The following is a 23,383-nucleotide window of genomic DNA, read 5'->3' as shown; positions in this document are numbered from 1 at the left end:
GAAGATTCTATAACTAAAGATTCAAGTGAAAATGCTTTACTTAGTGATAAAATATACATTCTGAGCTCATTAATAAAAACTATTAACATCAATTCAAAAATTGATGCATAAACAATAAAATCAATAAGCAAATAATATAAAGCAAATATGAAAAATATTAATATAAATAACATATAAGAAAAAAGGGATGCAACAAATACTGGGTTAAAGTTAATAATACCCAAACACAATATTATTCCCTTCAGTCACCTTCCCTGTTCCTTACATTTAAGATGCAGGGTCCAGAGCTTATATTACTATGATTAATTAAATTAGGACATAACTTTTAAAAACATGTCTCAGGAAAAATATTACCAGTGTGCAAAATATGTCAGTGAAAGATTCTTCAGTACTATTGCATTTCAGTAAAACGTGTTTTAAACAAAAAACAAACAAACAAACAAACAAACAAAAAGGTCTGTAACACCAGAAAAAAAATCTAAATATTTTATATAACTAGACTATGTTTATTAATCTCTAATTGCCTATTTTCGATTAAATGTTTCCTATTTTCCCCCTCATTCCCCCATTTTTTTGTTTCGTTTCATTTTCGCAGTCCAATTTCCAAAATTAATCAGGTATATAATGGGGAAGGCAATGAAGCAACGGCCATGGTTGTGTCTGTGCACGGATTTGCATTCTTGTGGTGACCAGTTGGTCTTGCAGGCTACCTTGGAAGAACAAACTTGAACCGCGAGAACAAAGAACGCATATGAGAAATAAGATTCTGCGAGCTTCCTGTTGATCACATGACCTTCACACGAAAACAATTTCATTTTTTTTTCTTTTTAGTGTAAAGTCCTTAAGCACTGTCAATGAAGGTAATTTGTAAAATGCAAATAAAAATGATTTCGGCTGGACAATATGGGAAAAATTTATATCATGATATATATCTTAATTTCGGTCAATACGATATAATTCCGATATTGATATGGACAATATTAAAAAGACAGGAAAAAACTGCCAAGAACGCATACAATTGATGTCTGTATCTACAAATGTCTGCAAACTAAATTTGCAAAGTCTATAATACCTCCAGGCTCTTATAACTAATTTGTTTAATAAAAAAATTAAAAAAAAATTAATGTTCACTTTTTATTTGTATTTAGCCTTTACAAGCAGATGAGTATAATCATAGTTCTGGTTGCTTTTCATCTTGAACATCCTTTAAGGGTTCTATCTGTCTATATTGGTGTATATAATTACCTAATTAAATTAAAAGGTTTAACATAAAATAGTTCTTATATACTTTATATAGTCTGTTTAGACTAATATTTTATATAACACATTTTCATCATTTAACAGATTTAATAAATCTATTAATCACATACTTTCTCTTTCATAAGCTTTGCAATAACCAGATTCCTGATAAATATGTTTGTGAATTTTATTTTATAAGTTGCTCGAGCATGCAGCTAGTTTGTGTGTGTGTGTGTGTGTGTGTTAATATGGGTATATGCGAGGATCAAGTATATGCAAGGATCGAGTTTATATCTATGTTGTGTGTGTGCGGGTGTATGCATGCATCAAGTTTATATGTATAACATATACATAACATAGTATCGGTTTATTTGCGAGTAATTTATAGGTGTATCTGCACGTGTTGATAAGCGAAGTTTGCTTCATTGCCTTCTCTTCTGACACCGCTGGTTCCGGTGTCGTGGAGGTGGATGGTGAGGCGACAGGTTGGCTTACACTTTTAAGATGCCTCATCTTCTGACTCTCAGTATGTTTTATCAGGTGGAACAAATTTGATGTGTTCCCGCTGCTAGTCGGCCCCACTCTCCCACACATTTTGCAGAGCACCGAAACTATAAGTTTACCGGAACTTAAAAAGCCAAATCACTTCCACACCACTGCATTAGTCTTTCCTTTCTTATCAACTAATTCGTCTGCATGTTTAGCTTGTTCAGCTTGTTTATTCACATCTGTATTCAGGGCACTCATTTTGTAGCTAAAACTTTTTGCGATGTTCACGGAGCTTAACCAACTGCAAAGCGCTGGCAGCGTGTCTGATGTACGTCATCACGCAAGTGACATCACGTTTTTTCTGACGGCTGAGCACTGAAAGTCATTCAGTGACAAATGATATACTGTTTAAGATCTTATATAAATATAAATATATATATATATATATATATAAATATATATATATATATATATATATATATATATATATATATATATATATATATATATATATATATATATATATATATATATATATATATATATATATATATATATATATATATATATATATATATATATATATATAAACCGTTCCTATAACAGCACAATAAACAGCTAACAGCATATGTGTTCAGGTTAAAATTCCCAACAAAATCAAATACTTCACATGTAAAATCAAAGAAAAGTATATATTTCATGCATTTCTGATCATAACATATTAGTCTGTCTGTACGCAAATGTGACTGAACATGATTGTGTTTTCTGACTGACGTACGGGATGTTCAGTTTAGCTCAGGATAAATGTCTGGAAATAATACTATTCAAAATGACCTAAATAATAACCTGGCAGCGATTACGGACTTTGATAACATGAATCAGATGCGAGTGCTTCAAAGCAGCATATTCTGACCTCCAGAACGTCCTCGGTCTGGTCAGATGTGAGGATGTTGACTTTGACTTTCTGGCCGTTGGACAGGTAGATCTCCAGCTGCACCTCTTCAGTGGGGATCTGCTGGGTCTCCTGTGGTGAAGACAAACACAGATGCTCTTTAAAACACCTTTGTGCTGAACTCAAACTCAACTTCTGAAGCTTCCTGCCAGATTCAGCTGATCTCAGAGTTATTCTGATGAGCCTGCAATACCGCTGACGATAATCACACCCTTTCACACTCACAAAAAATGAAAGTCACAGAGTCAGAGCAGTTTCATTTCCTCTGAATTTTAGCTTACATGTCATGAGTGCTACATATTCAATGGAACAACATTACTATTTATACATTCATACACTTCTTTATTTAAAAGTGCTGTAAGTGTATGACTCTTCTAAAGCATAAAAATACTGTAAAATGTTTCCAGATAGCAAACATCTTTAATAGATAACAAGTAGCGTGACTGTTCTATCACATTTTTTTGCAGATTCATCTTTTCTCCCCCCTCCTACAAGTTTCATCTCCCACTGAGATGCAGGTCTCAGAGCAGAGACTGATCTTTATAGAGATTACAAAATGAAAATGCGAGGCCAGGTCTAATCTCCTATTCTGCTCCTGCAGAGACTGCTCTCTGATGGGCAGCCGGTGCACGAACACCATCTGACTGCAAAATTACCTATATCTGTGTGGGCTGGAGGAGCAAAATCCCAAAGAATGAATGCAATTCAGGCCAAACATGTAGTACTGAATGGTACTGGCATGTAAAAAAGTAAATGAGCGGGTAATGAGCTATTTCTGCATTCATCATTAAGATTCTATTTTATTGAGGAAATGAGATAAACGAGGCCCATAAATATTTAATTGGAAATGCTAAATCTGTTTTAAATTCATATCATTAATATGAGAGTTGAAACAAAATAGGGTCAGAATTTTAAAGAGTTCACATACTTTGTAATGTCTTCATTTTTCTACAGTGCGTTTGTGCTTGTGAATGTATAAGTAATCTACAATGTTACAAAGCTCAAAGTCTCCTACAAAATATGTACAATAATTATTGTCTCTAAAAAGAAAACTAAGACTCGTTAAAACATACTGATTTAGGTCCAGATATTAATTCAATTCAACTGTCACAAATTGAAATTTTAGTACTATGACCTTCAAAAAGAGTGCATGTCCTCTAGCAGGTCTTTGACTGACTGCCAACTATGTCACTTTTACATGTAGAAATTTGAAGAGCTGTTTAACAGAGAAAAAGTTTTTTTTTTTAATGTTTAGTAACTAATTTATTTGCCGTTGCCATGATAACAGTGAATAATATTTTACTAGCTGTTTTGCAAGATAAAAGTGTTCAGTTTAAAGTACAATTTAAAGACTTGGTTAGTCAGGTTGACAAGGGAAGTTTGGTTAAGTAGGCAAGTTATAAGACAATAGTGGTTTGCTCTGTAGGCAATAGGAAAACAATATCTTAAGGGGTATAGACCATTTTTGAGGGATGTAAACAAAAAGAATCATCCCAACATATTTATTTTACAATTTTAATTTCTATAGCTTCCGAAAATTCAAAAAGTGCCATCGAACTGCCTCTTGTTATAGTTATGAAATAGTTTGATAACAAGCAGGAAATATTCATGGGCAAATGACATGACCACATTGTCTTTAACAATAATGAGCTTAAAACATGGTTTAATTGTTTTTAAAACTGCTCAAATTCCAGCCAAACTAAAAGAAAGAGGCTTTCGCCACAAGAAAAAAAAATTATAGGAAATTCTGTGAAAATTGCACACACAAACAGACATGACAAAGTACTATATTTACAATTCTTGAAATTAATTTGTAGAGTTATTATAAATATAAAGAATATAAAATTTCTACCTGTTGAGCTTTCCTCAAAAAGCTGTTGAACATCTCACTGGATCCCAGAATTGGGTCCTGACGCACTGTAGGAGAAAATAAAATGCTCTTCATTAAAGGTGTCAAAAACATCCTACTCCTACAACATCCTACAAATGAACTTTGAGAAATTAATATTTTTAAATCAGAGGGAATGAATTAAATTGATTTTAAGTTACAGTAGCATTGTTACAGAAGATTTCTATATTCCACAACAAATTCTGAACTAAAATTGCACAATACTTTACATAAATTTAGCAGCTGCTTTGCTTTATGATAGAAATACAGTTGAAGTCAGAATTATTAGACCCCCTGAAATATTAGCCCCCCTGTTTTTTTCCCCAATTTATGTTCAACGGAGAGATTTTTTTTTTAACACATTTCTAATAGTTTTAATAACTCATCTCTAATAACTGATTTATTTGATCTTTGCCATGATGACAGTAAATAATATTTGACTAGATATTTTTCAAGAGACTTCTAAACAGCTTAAAGTGACATTTAAAGGCTTAACTAGGTTAATTAGGTTAACTAGGCAGGTTAGGATAATTAGGCAAGTTATTGTATAATGAGGGTTTGTTCTGTAGACTATGTATTTATGTCTGTAGACTGAAATAAAACAAGTAAGACTTTCTCCAGACGAAAAAATATTATCAGACATACTGTGAAAATTTCCATGCTCTGTTAAACATCATTTGGGAAATATTTAAAAAAGAAAAAATAAATTCAAAGGGGGGCTAATAATTCTGACTTCAAATGTATATATTTTTGAGCAGAAAGCAAATCAGCATATCAGACTGATTTCTAAGGGATCATGTAACTGAAAATTGGAAAGATTAAATGACATATTAAAAAACATGCAATTTTTAAATGTTAATATTTCACAATATTACTGTTTTCTATTTCTATAAGCTCTTTTTGTGATGAAGGATTTTATCAAACTGTTTTAATGAGATACTCAAAGCAAAATAATTCACTTAAATAAACCAAACACAACATATCTAAAAAAAAAAAAAAGCAAGCACTTTGCACTATTATAGGGAGTGTCCACATTTGTAGCTCGACTTGTGACAGAAATGACCACACATGCAAAACTATGCTGAATGCAGGGCTGAATACACCAGCTTTGTTAGGGTGTTTTAATCAGTTGACAATTATTGAATAGCTTATAAAGTGTGTAAGAATGCCACAGTCTCTGTCACACACACAACTGAGGATATACTAGGTGTTTCAGAAACCTGTGTTTAACTGTATTTAATAATGGCCACCATTACATCCCCTTATTTTAAAAACATCCTCTTTTTAAAATAACTGCTGGCATTTTATAACACGGCCCATCCACTGACAACAGAAAAAAAGAAGAAATAAAAAACACTTTTTTATTTCAGCAGAAAAAATTATACTTTTTATTAAATCTGGCCCCTTTCCTTGTGTATGCAGGCCCCATGATTTCAAGTACATTTTTGCAAAACCTTGGTAGATCACAATATGTATTTTTTATTTTCCTTCTGTTTAATAATCAAATTTATTTTTTGACTATTTACTTTATTGTTTTTGATACTTTTTTGATGTTGATACTGTGATATTGAGAAATCTGCAGGTTGTGATCTGTGGTTCTTGTTCTATTGTTTTGTTTAGCTAAAATAACAGCAATTTACTGGTGATTTTACAACGTCTCATCCTGGAAAATTGGTGGAATTCATTTTCTGGTATATATATATATATATATATATATATATATATATATATATATATATATATATATATATATATATATAAATATATTTATTTATTTTATTTATTTATTTATTTTTTTAAAGGGCCTGTTCATACATGACCTCTTTACATCAATTTACCAGTAATTTTCTGAAAGGTTTATGTGTGAAAGGGGCTAATGACTATAATTAGCTAAAAATGGCTATGCTTGAGCATTTCTGTCCTTTTTATGGAGTAATCTTGTAAAATCATGTCCTGTTTTTGGTTTGTTTTGATGTCTTTGATCCAAGGTGGGGCATTTATATTTCATTGAAATGGCACTAGACTTCATGTGAAATCAGAAAGAGGATCTTTTCAGCATCTCTCTCTGACCACAGTGATGTGCACCAAGTTTTAGAAGGTGGAGTTCAGACTTATTCAAATGACCCACAAATGAACACATGCATAAACAAAACAGTAGTGGGTTTGTCACTGTTCTTTAAATAGTTCAAAGAACATATTTCCTCTTGAAACCGCTCGACAAATAAATTCTGAACTATTATCCCAGCTGAATTATTGGCGCCCCTATGTTTTTCCCAAATTTCAGTTTGACAGAAAGAAGACTTTAACACATTTCTTAAATTAATAGTTTAAATTCTTTATTTTATCTTTGCCATGATGACAGAACATTTAATAGATATTTTTCAATACAAAATGTAAACCTCAATGTTTTAAAAGTCATATAATAAAATAATATTAACTGACCTGGTATATATTTAGCCTATTTCTTTAAAAATACCACCACGGCTCTTTGACTGACAATGACCTTAGTTTTGCAGGGGGAAAAACGATGCTGGAAGCAAAAAGACCAACATAAACTATAATGTTTATTTTCGCTTCCAATATAGCACACGAGCAAACAACCACAAGCCGTTTGCGCAAACTAACGAAATATTTGTTGTGAACAGCTTGTGTGTTTGTGTGGGTTCATTTTCCATAACTGTGTTTCTGAGTGATGTAACCGAGGGGAGCCCTGGCCAAGAGCAGCTTCAGACTGTGAGCAAATAAGCTCAACAAGGCTTAGCTTGTTGGATGGAGAGTGCCAGTGCTGGAATGGATTAGCGCAAACGGCTCTTGGTGCTCCCAGCACTGCTGATTTCCTTTTGTGCGCAGAAAATCTCACCCGTAACCTGTTAAACGACAAATCCTCACAGCTGTGGCCATGTTTTATGTAGTTTATCTGGTTCTTTGCTAGCCGAAATTTGACGTAGCTTTTATTAAAACAGGATGTTTAGGTGGAACATTTTGAAAGACAACAGGTTTATCAATTACATCACATTCATGAATCATGACTTGCTACTTCTTAAGACCAATTCACACCCCACAGACAGACGGCAACAGACACTTTTAACAGTACCAATCTTTCGCAACTGAACTTGGTGGATAGGCAATCATCAGATTGTAAAGAGAAGTGAGGAGCTGTTATCTGGTGTTTTTATTTTGACATTAGTCTGCATCTGTCTCAGCGTAAGGTGTCATCCTAATTCTAAAGAGCATCTGATTGGACGAAAATCAGTGAAGTGCAAGCTGAGTCATCAGATTTGCTCCATTTTTGCAGAAGATTGTTAAATGTAAATGTTTTTTTTCGTTGAATTAAAAAACATATGTCACCATATATTGCATAAACATATACTTGATTTGAGTCGTGTCCACATCATAACGTCAGGTGTGCATTATTCATGATCAGGTGTACATTATTCAATGGCCTGCTAATTACTTAATATGTACATCTTGAAAAAACATTAAAAAATATTTCTTGAGCATAAAATTATCAAAAAATCTGATATGAATATGAACTGAAATAATGCGAAATAAAAGAACTAATATTACTACAACTATCAAAAAACATAAATTAAAGCTACATATTTGAATAATATTAATAATAATAATAATAATAATAATAATATCATTATATATAACTATTTAAATAAATATTAAAACAATACAAATGCAGATAAAATAGACAAAATGTTTTTTTAACTGAAATTTAAACTTATATGTTATATTCTGGATATAAATAAAACTATAAAAAATATTAATAATTTCTAAAGGATTATGTGATGTGCAATCACATTGAAAAATCTGTTTTGCCATCACATAGATAAAATCGCTTTTAACATTAGAGCAATTGACTAGGGGTGTCAAAATTAATTGTTTCTTTGGTGACAATTCGATATCTGTTGAGTAATAATCATATTGTATATGTTATTGTATACTGACGTCATTTATCTCATTTGTGCTGTGTCGCCGTAGCTTACTATGGCGAGGGAGGCGAGCGAGAGTCCAACTATTTAAAAAAACGACGCTCCAACTATTTAAAAAAAGCAGAAACTGTCCACAATTTCATTGCTTGTGTGTTTGCTGGACAGTCTTTCACTGACACCAAAAACTATCCAAAACCACCCAGTCTGGCAACACTGCACTGCTGCCTTTTATCAGTGTCACTCATTGGTGAACAGCGCCTGTGAAGTAAAATATAAAATTGTGTATGGAAAGCATAGTCAATGCACAGAGATATCGAATTGAACCAAATCGATGGCATGATAATCGTAACCCAACCGAACCATGAGACCAGTGTAGGTTCACAGCTCTACAATTGACCCTTTGCTAAGCCCCGCCCTCCTTAGTTACTGTTGTGACGCCTGTCAAGCTTTCGTGCCTGGCACGTCTTTTATAATACGATTAGGGCTGTACAATTAATTGAAAATCCGGTTTCGATTTCGATTTTGGCTTCTAACGATTATGAAAAACCATTCATTGAGATAAACGATTATTCCATCATATACCGCTCCCTTTCCAGTTTTCCACACATTTGTTGCTCTGCAAAGCTCAGTTCCACGTGAAACTGACATGTACTGAAAAGTAATGTTTGCAGCATGGGATGCGTATCATTCATTGATGAACATTTGAATCATTCATATTTTTAAAGGCGCAAAAGAGCGCATATTGGTGTGTGTGTGTGCGCGCGCTGTGCTTAGCCTCGGACAGGCTCATAAACGAGCAGAGCACCCCTCTAACACCATCTTAATGTGAGCGCTTTAATGGTCAAATACATGCACATTTGTGTCAGAGCGCGGCGTTTAGTGATTATTCCTATTAACCCTCATTTTTGTAATAAACAAACAAGTTGAGAATCAAAAGACATGTGAAAGAGAAACTATATCAGAGCCGCACTATTCTTAAAGTGACAGCGCGCAATACTCCTGCTGCTGACTGTTTTTATTATTAATCAAACAACAAAAGGAGAAAATCCCTCACTGCTCTTGACTGAAGGACTTTTGTAGCTAAAGTTTTTTCTAACAGAGAAGATGCTTAAAGCACAGTTTAAACATAACAGATTTAATAACTGATTTCTTTTATCTTTGCTATGATGACAGTACATATTTTACTAGATTTTTTTCAAGATACTAGTATTCAGCTTAAAGTGACATTCAAAGGCTTAATTAGGCTGGCTTGTGTAGCAAGCCAGACTACTGAAATCCTATTTTTCTTCTGAGACTAAAAAACAAAACGCATCTCCTACAGCTTTCGAGCTATGACCACCAAACTCACACCAGATCTCCAAACTGGTCTGACTCGGGTTGCTATATCTTTTCTGACTGATCCTACTTTCGGTTTTCCGAAAAACATCCCGGGACCGTCGGAAAAATCCCATAGACTCAACATTGGACCAAACTTTGAGACCTCATAACTCTGCGTCAGATTGTCGCACAGACTTCTAACTGGGCTCATTTAACTCAGACTACCTAACTGCCAATAACTGATGAGCTTTTAACTTGCTGGCCACGCCCTAGCAACCCCTTTTGGGACCCTAGAAACCGTCCCATAGACTTCCACTGCAAAAGACTCTCATTGACTTTATATTGGGTCAAACTTTGTGACCTCATAACTCTGCATCAGACTGTCCCACAGACTTCTAACTGGGCTCATTTAACTCAAACTACCTAACTGCTAATAACTGATGAGCTTTTAACTTTCTGGCCACGCCTTAGCAACCACTTTTGGACCCTAGAAACTGTCCCATAGACTTCTATTCAAAAGACTCTCATTAATTTTACATTGAATCAAACTTTGTGAGCTCATAACTTTCCATCAGACTGTCCTACAGACTAATGGCTGAGCTCATTTAACTCATTTAATCACTGATGGCCTTTTAACTTTCTAGCCACACCCTAACAACCAGATTCTGCACCCTAGCAACTGTCCCATAGACTGCCATTATAGAGGTTCAGATTGATATCATCATGCTGCAGTGTTATAGAGACATGGGGTTGTTTTTAACTGTTCATACTGGCAAGAAGCTTTGACACATCATTAGTCTAAGCTGTCAATCAACTCCATAGCAACAAAACAGACTAACCTAGCAACGATATAACAACAGCTATATCTCAGCATCAGAACATCGTAGAGAAGCGGGGATTGGCTTGTTTGACTCATGCTAGCACACCATAAGTCCTGTATGGTTCACATGCTAGCAATGACTAGCAACATGCTAATAATGATTAGCTAAGTACTTTAACATGCTAGAAATGCTTACTAAACATTAAGGAAAATCTACAGAACATCGCTTTATCTATCTATCTATCTATCTATCTATCTATCTATCTATCTATCTATCTATCTATCTATCTATCTATCTATCTATCTATCTATCTATCTATCTATCTTGCTAATAACATGCTAATTCATGCTAGAATCATGCTAGTAACATGCTAATTCATGGTAGAATCATGTTAATAACATGCTAATTAGTGCTAGTAACATGCTAATTCATGCTAGAATGATGCTAATAACATGCTATGTCATGCTAGAATCATGCTAAAAATATTATAGGAAAATACTGTGAAGAATTCCTCTGTTAAAAATCATTTGGGAAATATTTATATATTAAAAAAAATTCACAGAAGGGTGAATAATTTTGACTTCAACTAATAATCGTTTTGAATAACCGTGATTACAATTATGACGTAAATAATCATGATTATGATTATTTCCATAATCGAGCAGCCCTAATATGTATGCGCTGGTGTCAGACATTGCCAGGGATATAATTAGCAATTTTTGGAGAACAGGTGAGATTTCTAAGAAAGCCAAACAAAAAGGACTGTAGTATGCATTACAGGGGTATACTTGGTGAAATTTAAAAATAATCTAATAATAACAAATTAAACTGTTATTTCCCTTATTTTAGCCAAAAAGCCTGATAGACTAATTGTTGTGCAATAGAATATAGCGTTACTGACCGACAAGGAAACTACATAATTCATTCATAGACAGAACAGCCAGAAAGGGGAAATTGATGGATTTGTGCCAAATATGAGCATCATTGACGCATAACAATGTACAGTACCTATAACTGTCAGTATGTTTGTGCTTTTTATACCTTTTCTATTCTAATTTGCAGTTAAGTGGAAAAATTAAATGCATTGAAATGCAAATCAAATAAATAGCAGAAGTGAACAAATAGATTTTCCCTACCAGCAAATATTAATCTGACACTAAATGTAAAAGCAGACACTAACTCGCTCTAACATGGTCACCAATGACTAAATCTCTAAAGACGGACGAAAACATAGGTGAATTGTAGCTCTGACATGGACATGAGGGTTATATATTACTGAAAAACAGCTGCAGGTGAAGTATATTGTGCTCAGATTGTGATCACATCTCGGTTTTGTTCTGTTGATTTTTAATTTCAAATATTTGTAGCTTGAAACAGATGGAAATGTGATTGCTATTAGTATGATTACTATTACGAGGGCTTTAACGGAGCAGTGCTCATAATATTGAGCATAAAAAAAAGAAAAAGACAGCTGGGAAACATAACCTGCTTTGTATTTTTGTAGAAAACACAGTTTAGATCTTTTTTAAGGTAAGAGGTGTGTGAGTTATTGCAGTCTAATTATCACTGAATGTGTCAGGAATATCGAAAACAAAACCAACATAACCCCACTCTTTTAGTGCCCCTCACAGAGCCTGATCCATGCTGGCATTTCTCCCCTTGGGTTTTAGGTTTTGGAAAGGGAAAAAAATTCCACCATCCTGTCCAAACTTTTAAGATACCGGGTATCTCGAAAGCTTGACAGACATCCTGCACGTAGCTACAGTTGTTAAGCCACAATTGGTGTGAGGCAGTTTTAAGGTGTGGCTTAGCGAAGGGTCAATTCCATGCAAATTTCAACCATGCCATGAAAAAATAGCGAAACAGTTTCTACATTTATTTTGTAAGGAAGTATTTTACGGTACTTTAAAAATACTTAAAAATGTCTCTATCAATGTTTTCAAACTATTATATTTGATTTGCCAAAGTCACACAAGTACCAATTTCGCATCCGTCACATCCATAACGGAGAGATGTCACATCCATAACAATGCTTTTTCCTCATAAACGCAAACATGCGTCAAACATGTAAAATAAAATAAAATCAATCATTTTTGTTCTATAGAGCAGCGGTTCCCAACAGGGTGGTCGCAGGCCACAAGAGGGCCTCAGCGAGCTTTGTGGGGGGTTGCGTCATATTTAAAAAAAATTCTTAGCAGTGGACAATTAGGAGAATGATTATGTTGCCTTAGTTCATTTTATCCCCTAGTTCAGTGGTCTTAAACCACCGGTCCATGGGTCAATTGGTACCAGGCGAGGCCGCACAAGAAATCAATAATTATTTCCATTTTATTATCTGAATCTGAACAATCTTTTATTTTGAAAAATGATCGTAATCTCTCGCTTACATCTCAGTCACTTGAGCACCAAAATTTAACCCACAAGCAGCAAAATGAGTAAGAAACAGGCGTCTGTTTCTTTGCTAAGGGAAAAAAGCCAAGTGAAGAACCCCGAACTGCCAAGGTATGGAACCACAACCCACTTGTCAACAAATCAGGTGAATCCACCATGGCTGTGCAAGAAGATCAACTGATGGAGATTGCAAATGACGGCGGCATTTTGTGTATTTGTAGAGTTTGCACAAGTTTGTTGTTTACAATGGAGGTGCGCGACTTGCGTGAACAAGTGGCATGACACGCTCGCACCAATGAACCCCGGGCCGCGACGCGAGCGCATCGCGAGTCACGTGACAAAAATTGTCTGATCAGCTTAAGCTTGTATGGAATATTCACATTTCGGTAAGACTAATTTTCGCAGACAAACATAGAAACATCCAAACACTGTGGTGCTTTGTACTTTTCTCCATAAATAAAACTTGTATCAGAGTGACAGCAATGTTTTGTCAGTTTGTCATCCTCTGAGAAAACGGTTGATGGTCGCATAGCAACCTACGAAACCCATCTGCCCCTCAAACTTAAATGAGCGATTATATCATTAAATGTGAAGGGGGCCTTACAATATTTTCTGGGGAAAAGGGGGGTCTCAGGCAAAAAAAGGTTGGGAACCACTGCTATAGAGAGTCAACTCTTACGCATTTGATTAGCATTATTTTTTTGGGGTCGTGCAGTTTAATTCACAGAATTTCCACAAAGTATGTTGTATACTGTAAACTTGCTAACTTTCATCATCACATCCATAATGCATGTTTATTTTCCTCAATTAAAATGTAAAACTGTTTACAGACCGATTTGTTCTGATGCCATAATTCTGTGGTTAGTTGTTTTGGAAAATATAAACAGATGTTTCAATGTAATGTTAACGTATACTTTTTCGGTTTTGAACGTTTACGTTTACGTATTGAATTTTTACTGCAAATGTCACATTCGTAACGTTGGAATTGCTCATTAAATAAATAGAAATTCATCATCCTAAATTGTATTAATATTTCAAAACATTGTATTTGTACTGTATTTCTGATCAAATAAATGCAACTTTGAGCATAAAAACATAAAAAATATTGGCAACTTAAAACTATTGACCATTTCAGTATACACGTTTAAAATGAATCTTTGTATTGTATAAGATTTGAAAAGTTTTTTGTTTAGTAGAAGACTTAGTAAGTAGAAGAGTAGTAAGTTTTTTACCAGCTTGCATGTACTTCTCCAGCTGTTCTCTTCTCTGATCAACTTCAGCCGGTGTGAGAGTAAAGATCTTCTTTGGTGGAAAAGCAGGCACCACGTTATTTCCATATTCTTTTTTTATCTGAAACAACAAGAAGAAGAGTTTAGTTCAATTATTAAAGTGAAATTCTGGAAAGTTGGTACTTGTGCGAGGAAAAAATTATAGTGTCCACTGCACACACACACACACACGCACACACACACACACACACACACACACACACACACACACACACACACACACACACACACACACACACACACACACACACACACACACACACACACACACACACACACACACATATATATATATATACATATATACATATATATATATATATATACACACATATACATATATATATACACACACACACACATATACACACATACATATATATATATATATATATATATATATATATATATATATATATATATATATATATATATATATATATATACACACATATATACACACACATATACATACATACATACATACATACATACATATATATATATACATACATACATATATACATACATACATATATATATACATACATATATATATATATATATATATATATATATATATATATATATATATATATATATATATATATATATATATATATATATACATAAATACATATATATATATATATATATATATATATATATATATATATATATATATATATATATATACATACATATATATATACATACATATATATATACATATATATATATATATATATATATATATATATATATACACACACATATACATACACATATATATATATATATATATATATATATATATACACACACACATATACACACACATATACATACATACATATATATATATATATATATATATATATATATATATATATATATATATATATATATATATATATATATATATATGTATATACACACACATACACACACATATACATATATATACATATATTTGTTTTGTGTGTTTTTTTGTAAATATATATATATATATATATATATATATATATATATATATATATATATATATATATATATATATATATATATATATATATATATATATATATATATATATATATATATATATTTACAAAAAAATGCAAAACAAAACACAAAACAACCCCAAAACAAAACGCACAACAAAACAAAAAAAAACACAAAACACACAAAACAACAAAACACACAACAACACTCAAAAAAAAACAACACACAACAAAACAAAGCAAAACAAAAAAAACAAAACGCACAACAAACAAAAACACACAACAACAAAACACACAAAGCAAAAACACACAACAACAAAACAAAACACACAAAGCAAAACACAAAACAAAAAACACAACAAAACAAAAAAATAACACACACACAAAACACAAAACAACACACAAAACAAAAAGCAAAACAAAAAACAACACAGCAAAACAAAACGAAACACACAAAACAACATACAAAGCAAAAACAAAACACACACACAGACATACTGTACATACATACAAACATGCATACAAACATACATACAGTATATAGTATGATTTATACATAAAGTTTAATAGGATCATTATTAAGGCATTATTTCCATTTTTTGTTATTTCTTTAAAAGTAAAATTTTTAATAAAAAAAAAATGGTTTACATTATATATATATATATATATATATATATATATATATATATATATATATATATATATAATACATCATTAAATTTGCATTTACAAAATACACAATAAAACAATATATCTATGTCAGTAACAAATTACTAAATTAGAATTTACTTTTTTAATTTATTTTTATTTATAAACAATAGTTTGTAAAATATTGTAACATTCCGGAGCCCATTTTAAGGGTTAACTTAAGCTTTCAGCATGTCAGCCTGTGTGGATTGCATCATATAAGCACGTATGATCTGACGAGGCCCTCAACGCCCTGTTTCCTAGCAACAGCAGCAATGAAACACAACAACACACACTTGATGGTGAGATCACTGAACTTCTCCATCCTCATTCATGACCAAACACAGTCTGGCAAACTAGAGGGGTTTCAAAATGTAACAGCCATAATCTTTCACGAAAACGACGCTTCCACAGGAGAACCACTCAAAAATTGTCCATCACTGCTGAATATGCTTACTGCTTCAGATGAGAAGCACGTTTCACAGGCGTACTCTGTGAATAAAATCCAATCCAAATCAAACATGTCTGTGTGTTTCTCACACAACCTCAGTAAATATTTTGAAGCAAATTACAGGCGTTTTTTATGGGGCTGACTGCAGAGTGACTAAACGAATCATGTCCAATTCCATCCAAGATATAAGAGATGTAATGTTCTTATAAGTAAGAGATAATCAACAGATTGATATGTGTTAAAAGATTTTCAATGCACAATGTAAGGGCAAAGAACCACCCCCAACATGGTTAATGCACAGCAAGCCATTGATTATCCAGCTGAATCCATGGTTATTTGCAAGGTTAAAGACAAGATAATGCTAGTTTTGCTCGATTTTCGTAAAAAATTTGAAAAATGGACAAATATATTAGAAAATGTAACTATTTTAACATTTAAAAAAATAATAAAATCTAATTATTGAGAAAGATCACCTTTAAAGTGGTCTAAATGTAATTATACTTTTGCAACATAAACTAGTTTTGCAGATCAGGTTCACAAATGTTATTTTATTGGCTTGTGTTTTGTAAATCATTTAAATATAAGTTATTGAGTTTAATTAAATAAATAGAAAATTATATTATTTAATAAAATTAAGAATTATAACAAATCATTTATATTTTTGGCCAAGTGCATCCAGAACTTTCGGTTTCAGCCCAGAATCTTTATTTCAGTGCACCCCTAATGGCTTGTTTCCACTAACTGGTACAGTACGGTACCGTTTGGTTTGGTACGGGTCACCTTTATCAGGCTTGAGTTTCCACTACCAAGGCTAACCTTTTGGTGGGCGTGGTGTATGACAGAAAGTTTCAGTCAGCATCATTCTCGCTTGAATAAATGTCTACAATAAAGCTGTACGGGTCGCTCACATATCTTATGAAAGGCACTTCTCACAAAACAGACGCTTTATACACAAATACTTTTGTATAAATGTTTATTACTAACTTTTCTATGAACAGGATTTGATTATAACTGCAGATCAATGACAGTGCGAAATAGGCTACTGTAACGTCTGTAATTATATTAAATAAATGAATAAATGAACATACATAAACACATACAGCCCCTTATAGTTCCCGATATGTTACCAACTACAGAACTACACTCAACAGACATTTCATCCTTATTTAGGTTCAAAAACAACACAAAATATAGCCTAGTGAATGAAAACCTCTTGTCTGTGTCTGTAATTTTCAGCAGCACATGTAGCTCTCTGTTAGAGAGTAATTCCATCATTCTGAGTTTATATTAGTCTAAAAGGTGAAGATAATAGTTTTACATGGCAATTTATTCACGTTTGCTGAAAAAAAATAATGTGATTCTTTTTTCCAGCTTCTCCTTTGTTTTTCCACGCTTCACTCTCGCGTTTGTCAGTTTCTGATAGGATCGGGTTTCAAAAGCACGTCAATAATCAAGCGCACATTATTATCATCAGCTCGTTATTATCATCAGCAAGTTTGTTATTTCAGATATAGACACTCAGCGAGCGCAAGCAAGAAAACAAAACCGCTCGCACGTCAGACTGGCTCGTAAAAAAACAAAAAACAAAGGGGCACAGGGTAAATCTGCTCTTCTTTTTGGCATTGTGGCTGTTCATCAAGACGACGACAAGGTTTGTTTGAGCCCAGGTGGTTGACCATGGCTCGTTATTTATTATGTATATTTACTCTGTAAAAGATCTCTCGGCTATGTATTTTAAACATGGCGGCTCTTTTGTTTTCATTTTGGCTTGTTGCATAAGGGAATGACGTATCTCTGTTAACCAATACCGTTCAGCTGCACATCTAGCTCCGCCTTTTGGTACCCTTTCCAAAGGGTGCTGAAAAAGTGGTATGGTAGGGTTCGGTACGCGTTTTGACAGTGGAAACGACCATAAAAGCGTACCAAACCGTACCGTACCACTCAGTGGAAACGGGCCACAATATTCTACAGAAGTTTCATTTTAAATCTCCTAGTCCCCGCTCTGAATCAGTCAAAGACAGGGAGAGTAAATGACCATGAGTAAAAAGCTCATGGTAACCTGTGTTAGCTACCTCTCGAAAATATTTTGCGCATGTTTGCAAGTTAGTTAATCCCCATCGGCTCTATGTAGAAAATACCTGGAGATCAATGAAGGCTCTCAACACAAATCGATTAAGTTAACTTAATTGTTTAATGATAAATCCACTTAAAGTTGTAAAAATTATTAAGTTGTCACCGCCAAAAAATTCAAGAATTGTGTTGTTTCAATTCATTTTAAACTCATATTTTTTTTTAGATTTTAACAGATTTGTGTGTGTTGAGCATCAGTTAAGACATGTTAGCAGCTGTTAGCTTTAATTGTGGGGAAAACTGGATAATTTTAAGCTTTTGTCAGCTAATTTCAGATTCTGGGTTTAACATAATTATTAGGGTGGGATCAAAATAGGTGACGTAGCGCAAAACTGCAAGTGGAGTGACACGTCGGTTTCTCATTATTATTCATAGCAGAGATTTATCCTATGAGAAGACCCTGTTTCTTAATTATTCATGAGACCACATGCTTTCGGAAGGCAAAGCAGACCTGCCAAGCTCTGAGAGAGACGCGAGTCATATGTGTTTGTTTCCATTATCCACGGGGTTTGTTGCATGTTTTCCTCGCGATGCTGTCCGGCCCGATACAGCAAAGTTGTTGGTTTGCAGCAAGCAATTTTGTCTGGAGAGCTGTATGAGAATTGGAGAATGGCGGACTTTGTCTTTTATCAGTGGGATTCGTTACCATCAGGTTTCCATTGAGAAACATCGCCTTTATCCGTGCTGCCGTGTTCGCCTATGTTTAAAATCCTCCAGATTACCAGCAGGGCTAATGGTTGGAATAGACAGGGCAAGAGACTACATTGCTATCCACTGTCTGCATTTAAACTCAGGGATTGAGGAGGAGAGAAGTCGTCCTCATTTATAGTGTTTATATAAGCACGATTATCTGTATAATGATATTACAAATTGTGGTTATGTGTATTTAAAATTACGAATAACAAATGTAGCAGGGCATTAAATTATTTATTGTTTATTTCTTTGCATTTTAACTTTGTAAACTATAAAATCAGTCTTCTCACGGTTTGTGTCTGATATTGTGAGCCAACTACCAGTTGCTCGCTTCATTCTTTTTCCCCTGCACTGCCGGCCACGCCCACTCCTTCTGCTCACAGCGCTGCTCCACACCTATCTAGGAGCATTTTTTGTGGTAGACTTGAACCAAAGAGCATAGAATCACCAAGAGGCGACACTCTTATGCTATTTGGGAAACTAGTGTCACATGGTGGCCATTTCAGAATGAAAATTCCAATAGGAAAACAGCACGGAAAACTAACAATAGACAGAATGAATTAAAATATTGAGTTAAAATGAGTACATCCCTTTTGAAAAGTAACATTTTAAAACATTTTAAAACAATATCCCAATGAAAACAGATAATTTCCAAAATGTTGACAAGACTAAGTTTAATACATCTGATATCTAAAATATCTGTTTCACATATAACATAAAAGTAAGGTTAACAAAATAACTTAATTACTTTTTTTACTCAAATTAGGGTGAAGCAAAAATAAGTATAAGCAAAAAAAAACTACAACAAAAACTTTATTATCTGGTAGTTTGTATGGCCTTCATGATTTTTAATGACAGCATTAAAAATCACAAATAAAAAAATATATAAAAATAAATAAATTAGGAGAAAGTAGCTTTTTAAATAAAAAGCTTTATTAGTATTTTTAACAGACAACACTGGAAAAAATACTATGTACTATTATAATATAATACTCCAACAAAAAGTACTGTTAATCTGTTATTAACATCCCATTTTGAAAGTCATGTTAATTTAATTTAACATAACAGTATTAATATGTATTATGCCAGTGCATAAACTATTGAAGTAATTTAAAGTAAATTCACCAAAACAGTTTCAAGAAAACAAGTATGGTTATTATATTAAACATTAAGGGCCCTATCATACACCTGGCGCAATGCGGCGCAAGGCGCAATTGTTATTTGCTAGTTTCAGCTTGGCGCAAGAGTTGTTTTGACGTTTTGCACCACGCTGTTTAAATAGCAAATGCATTTGCGCTCATATGTGCGGCCACAGGCATTCTTGTCTAAAAAAGGAGGTGTGTTAAGGCGCATTGCTGGCGCGTTGCAATTTTGAGGAACTTAAATAGTGTTCAATAGATCAGATCAAAGCTGGTCTAAAGTCCAGCGCAGAGCGCCTCGCTTAAACATTGCTTAATACACAAAGGGTTTACAGCAATCCGCAAATGTCTTTACAAATGAAAAAGAATTAAAGGATTAAAATATTATAAAAATATTATTTTCTAGCCTACATAAATATAAAAACCACCGCCTCCATGCCTTTATCTGGGGGGCCTTTTTCAGTTTATTTATAACAATTTGCTTTTGTATAATGTTATTATTAGTAGTAGTATTATTTATTATATGCATATTTATATTTGTTTTATTAAAAACAAGCTTAGATTTGCCCACCTGTCAGGTTTTGGACCATATAGGGCACAGCATGTGTATTTGGATATAACTCAGTTTTTTGGCCACACTTACATTTATTTGTTTGCTGGAAATTAGAACTGAATATAAAAATAGTTTTGAAACAAATATTTGCGCTAATAGATGTCTGTGCGTACAACACGTTTCCCTATGCACAAGAGTGAAAGTGAAAGTAAAGAATGAGGAGGCTCATCTCTCATTCTAGCCTGTAGATGCTCTGTTTAACTGTTTTCTCGGTAGTAAACCATGTAAATAGCAAATGCACCATGGTGCGACACAACTGACTCTTAAAGGGAATGGGAGATAAGATTCTGATTGGTTTATTCTCAAAACACACTGATAACTCATTAAGAGAATAAGCTAAACCCTGTAAGACCATGCGCAAAGCGGATTTTTCCATCCTTAAAATAGCAAAAGTCGATTCCGACACGCCCTTAATGCTTTTGCGCCCTGCGCTTTGCGCAAGGATCGTCAAAATAGAGCCCTAAGTCTGTAAAATAAACTATTAAAAGTGCTGATAATCACCAGTCTATGCTTTCAAGTGTTGTATTGTCGTCTTTGATTTTGTAGTTCAGCTTTGATACACTTTTTAAAGGAATAAATAAAAAACAAAGCAGCTGCTTGCCATCGCGATAGCAATAAGATCCAATAGACGGCTGATCGCTTTCACTTCAGAATGGCGGAATTGCCGGGCACTGCTGTTGCAATCGTACGTTATATTGTGTGTCGCCTCTTGGTAATTCTAAGCTCTTTGCTTGAACTAAAAAGGGGGGTTTCATGGCCCTTTAAGGAAAGTGCATTTTTTTTGAACTGTGATCAAAACTGACGGGAATTACCAGTACATTAAACAATTTTATTGAACAGCTTCCATGGAATAATAGAATTTCATCAGGCCATGGAATAATAGTTATTAATTCCTGCCAGACTAAATAGAGCATTAGATGAATAAATAGTGTAGATCAGGGCTGCACAATATTGAATCAATTACACATTGCGATATATTAATTTTTTTATTCTGCTATATATATATATATATATATATATATATATATATATATATATATATATATATATATATATAGTGATATATATATATATATAATAGATGAGTTTAATTGTTTGTAAAGAATCTATAATTTTAGATTGATTGGGAAGATTTAGGAGTGCACAAAATATAAGAATCTATCTACAAGCATAGATAAATTCAATTAAAAAAAGCTAATTAAATAAACAGTGTTTTATTGTTTTGTGAAGACTCGAAATGTATTCAGGAAAACAGTAATTGAATAATCAAATGAAAATACTGCAGTGTTTTCATTTTTCAAACAATTCCATAAAATTAATTGTTAATAATTTTTCAAAGTTACAAACAGTACATCTTATCATGCCTGAATGCTCCTAAATAAATTATATGTGACTATTGCGCATGATCACATTGAGATATCGATGCTGAAAGATACAGTTGAGGTCAGAATTATTAGCCCCCCCTTTTTTTTTTTTTTTAAATCTTTCCCAAATGATGTTTAATAGAGCAAGGAAATTTTCACACTATGTCTGATAATAATTCTTCTTCTGGAGAAAGTCTTATTTGTTTTATTTCAGCTAGAATAAAAGCAGTTTTTATTTTTTTTTAAACATTTTAAGGTCAAAATTATGAGCACCTTTAAGCTATATATTTTTTTCCATAGTCTACAGAACAAACCATCATTATACAATAACTTGCCTAATTACCTTAACCTGCCTAGTTAACCTAATTAACCTAGTTAAGCCTTTAAATATCACTTTAAGCTGTATAGAAGTGTCTTGAAAAATATCTAGTCAAATATTATTTACTGTCATCAAGGCAAAGCTAAAATAAATCAGTTATTAGAAATGAGAAAACTATTATGTTTAGAAATGTGTTGAAAAATACTTCTCTCAGTTAAACAGAAATTGGGGGAAAAATAAACAGGGGGGCTAATAATTCTTACTTCAAATGTAAATGCACCTTGCATAACGAAAAACTGAATCCAAAACATTTACAGGTCATGTGCAGCTTTGTTCAGATGCAATCAATCAAGACACGAAGACAGGGCTAGATATATTGAGTAGCCCCTCCCCTTTTTAATAGCAATTCATTTATATCACAGCTCTGACAGACAGGGTGGATGAGCTAAAGCACATCTGACTCATGAATACCACAGTCTATAATAGCAGTGTGGAGTCTGTTTAACCAGCCTTCTTATTTACACTGTCTGAATCATTTATCCCCTGCATGATGAATCCTAGTTTACATGTGAATAAGTGACTCATTTCTTTAATGGGGCAGGACATTTGAGATAGTGGACTGGTCAGTAGATTTGATGAGATGATGAGATACAACA

At 33.3% G+C, this 23,383-nt stretch overlaps 1 protein-coding gene across 1 annotated transcript in view; it reads right to left on the bottom strand.

Annotated features, from left to right (window-relative positions):
• Positions 1-23,383, bottom strand: part of snx17 (sorting nexin 17) — a 103,923-nt gene that overhangs the window by 65,486 nt on the left and 15,054 nt on the right. The window contains exons 3-5 of the mRNA XM_056481491.1: positions 14,271-14,388; positions 4,533-4,597; positions 2,642-2,752 (exon numbers count right to left, since the gene is read on the bottom strand). Of these exons, the coding sequence (XP_056337466.1) occupies positions 2,642-2,752; positions 4,533-4,597; positions 14,271-14,388 (294 nt within the window). The remainder of the gene's footprint in view (positions 1-2,641; positions 2,753-4,532; positions 4,598-14,270; positions 14,389-23,383) is intronic.

The sequence above is a fragment of the Danio aesculapii genome, chromosome 20 (assembly GCF_903798145.1).
Source record: "Danio aesculapii chromosome 20, fDanAes4.1, whole genome shotgun sequence".
Taxonomy (NCBI): domain Eukaryota; kingdom Metazoa; phylum Chordata; class Actinopteri; order Cypriniformes; family Danionidae; genus Danio; species Danio aesculapii.
This window is presented reverse-complemented; position numbering and strand designations above follow the sequence as displayed.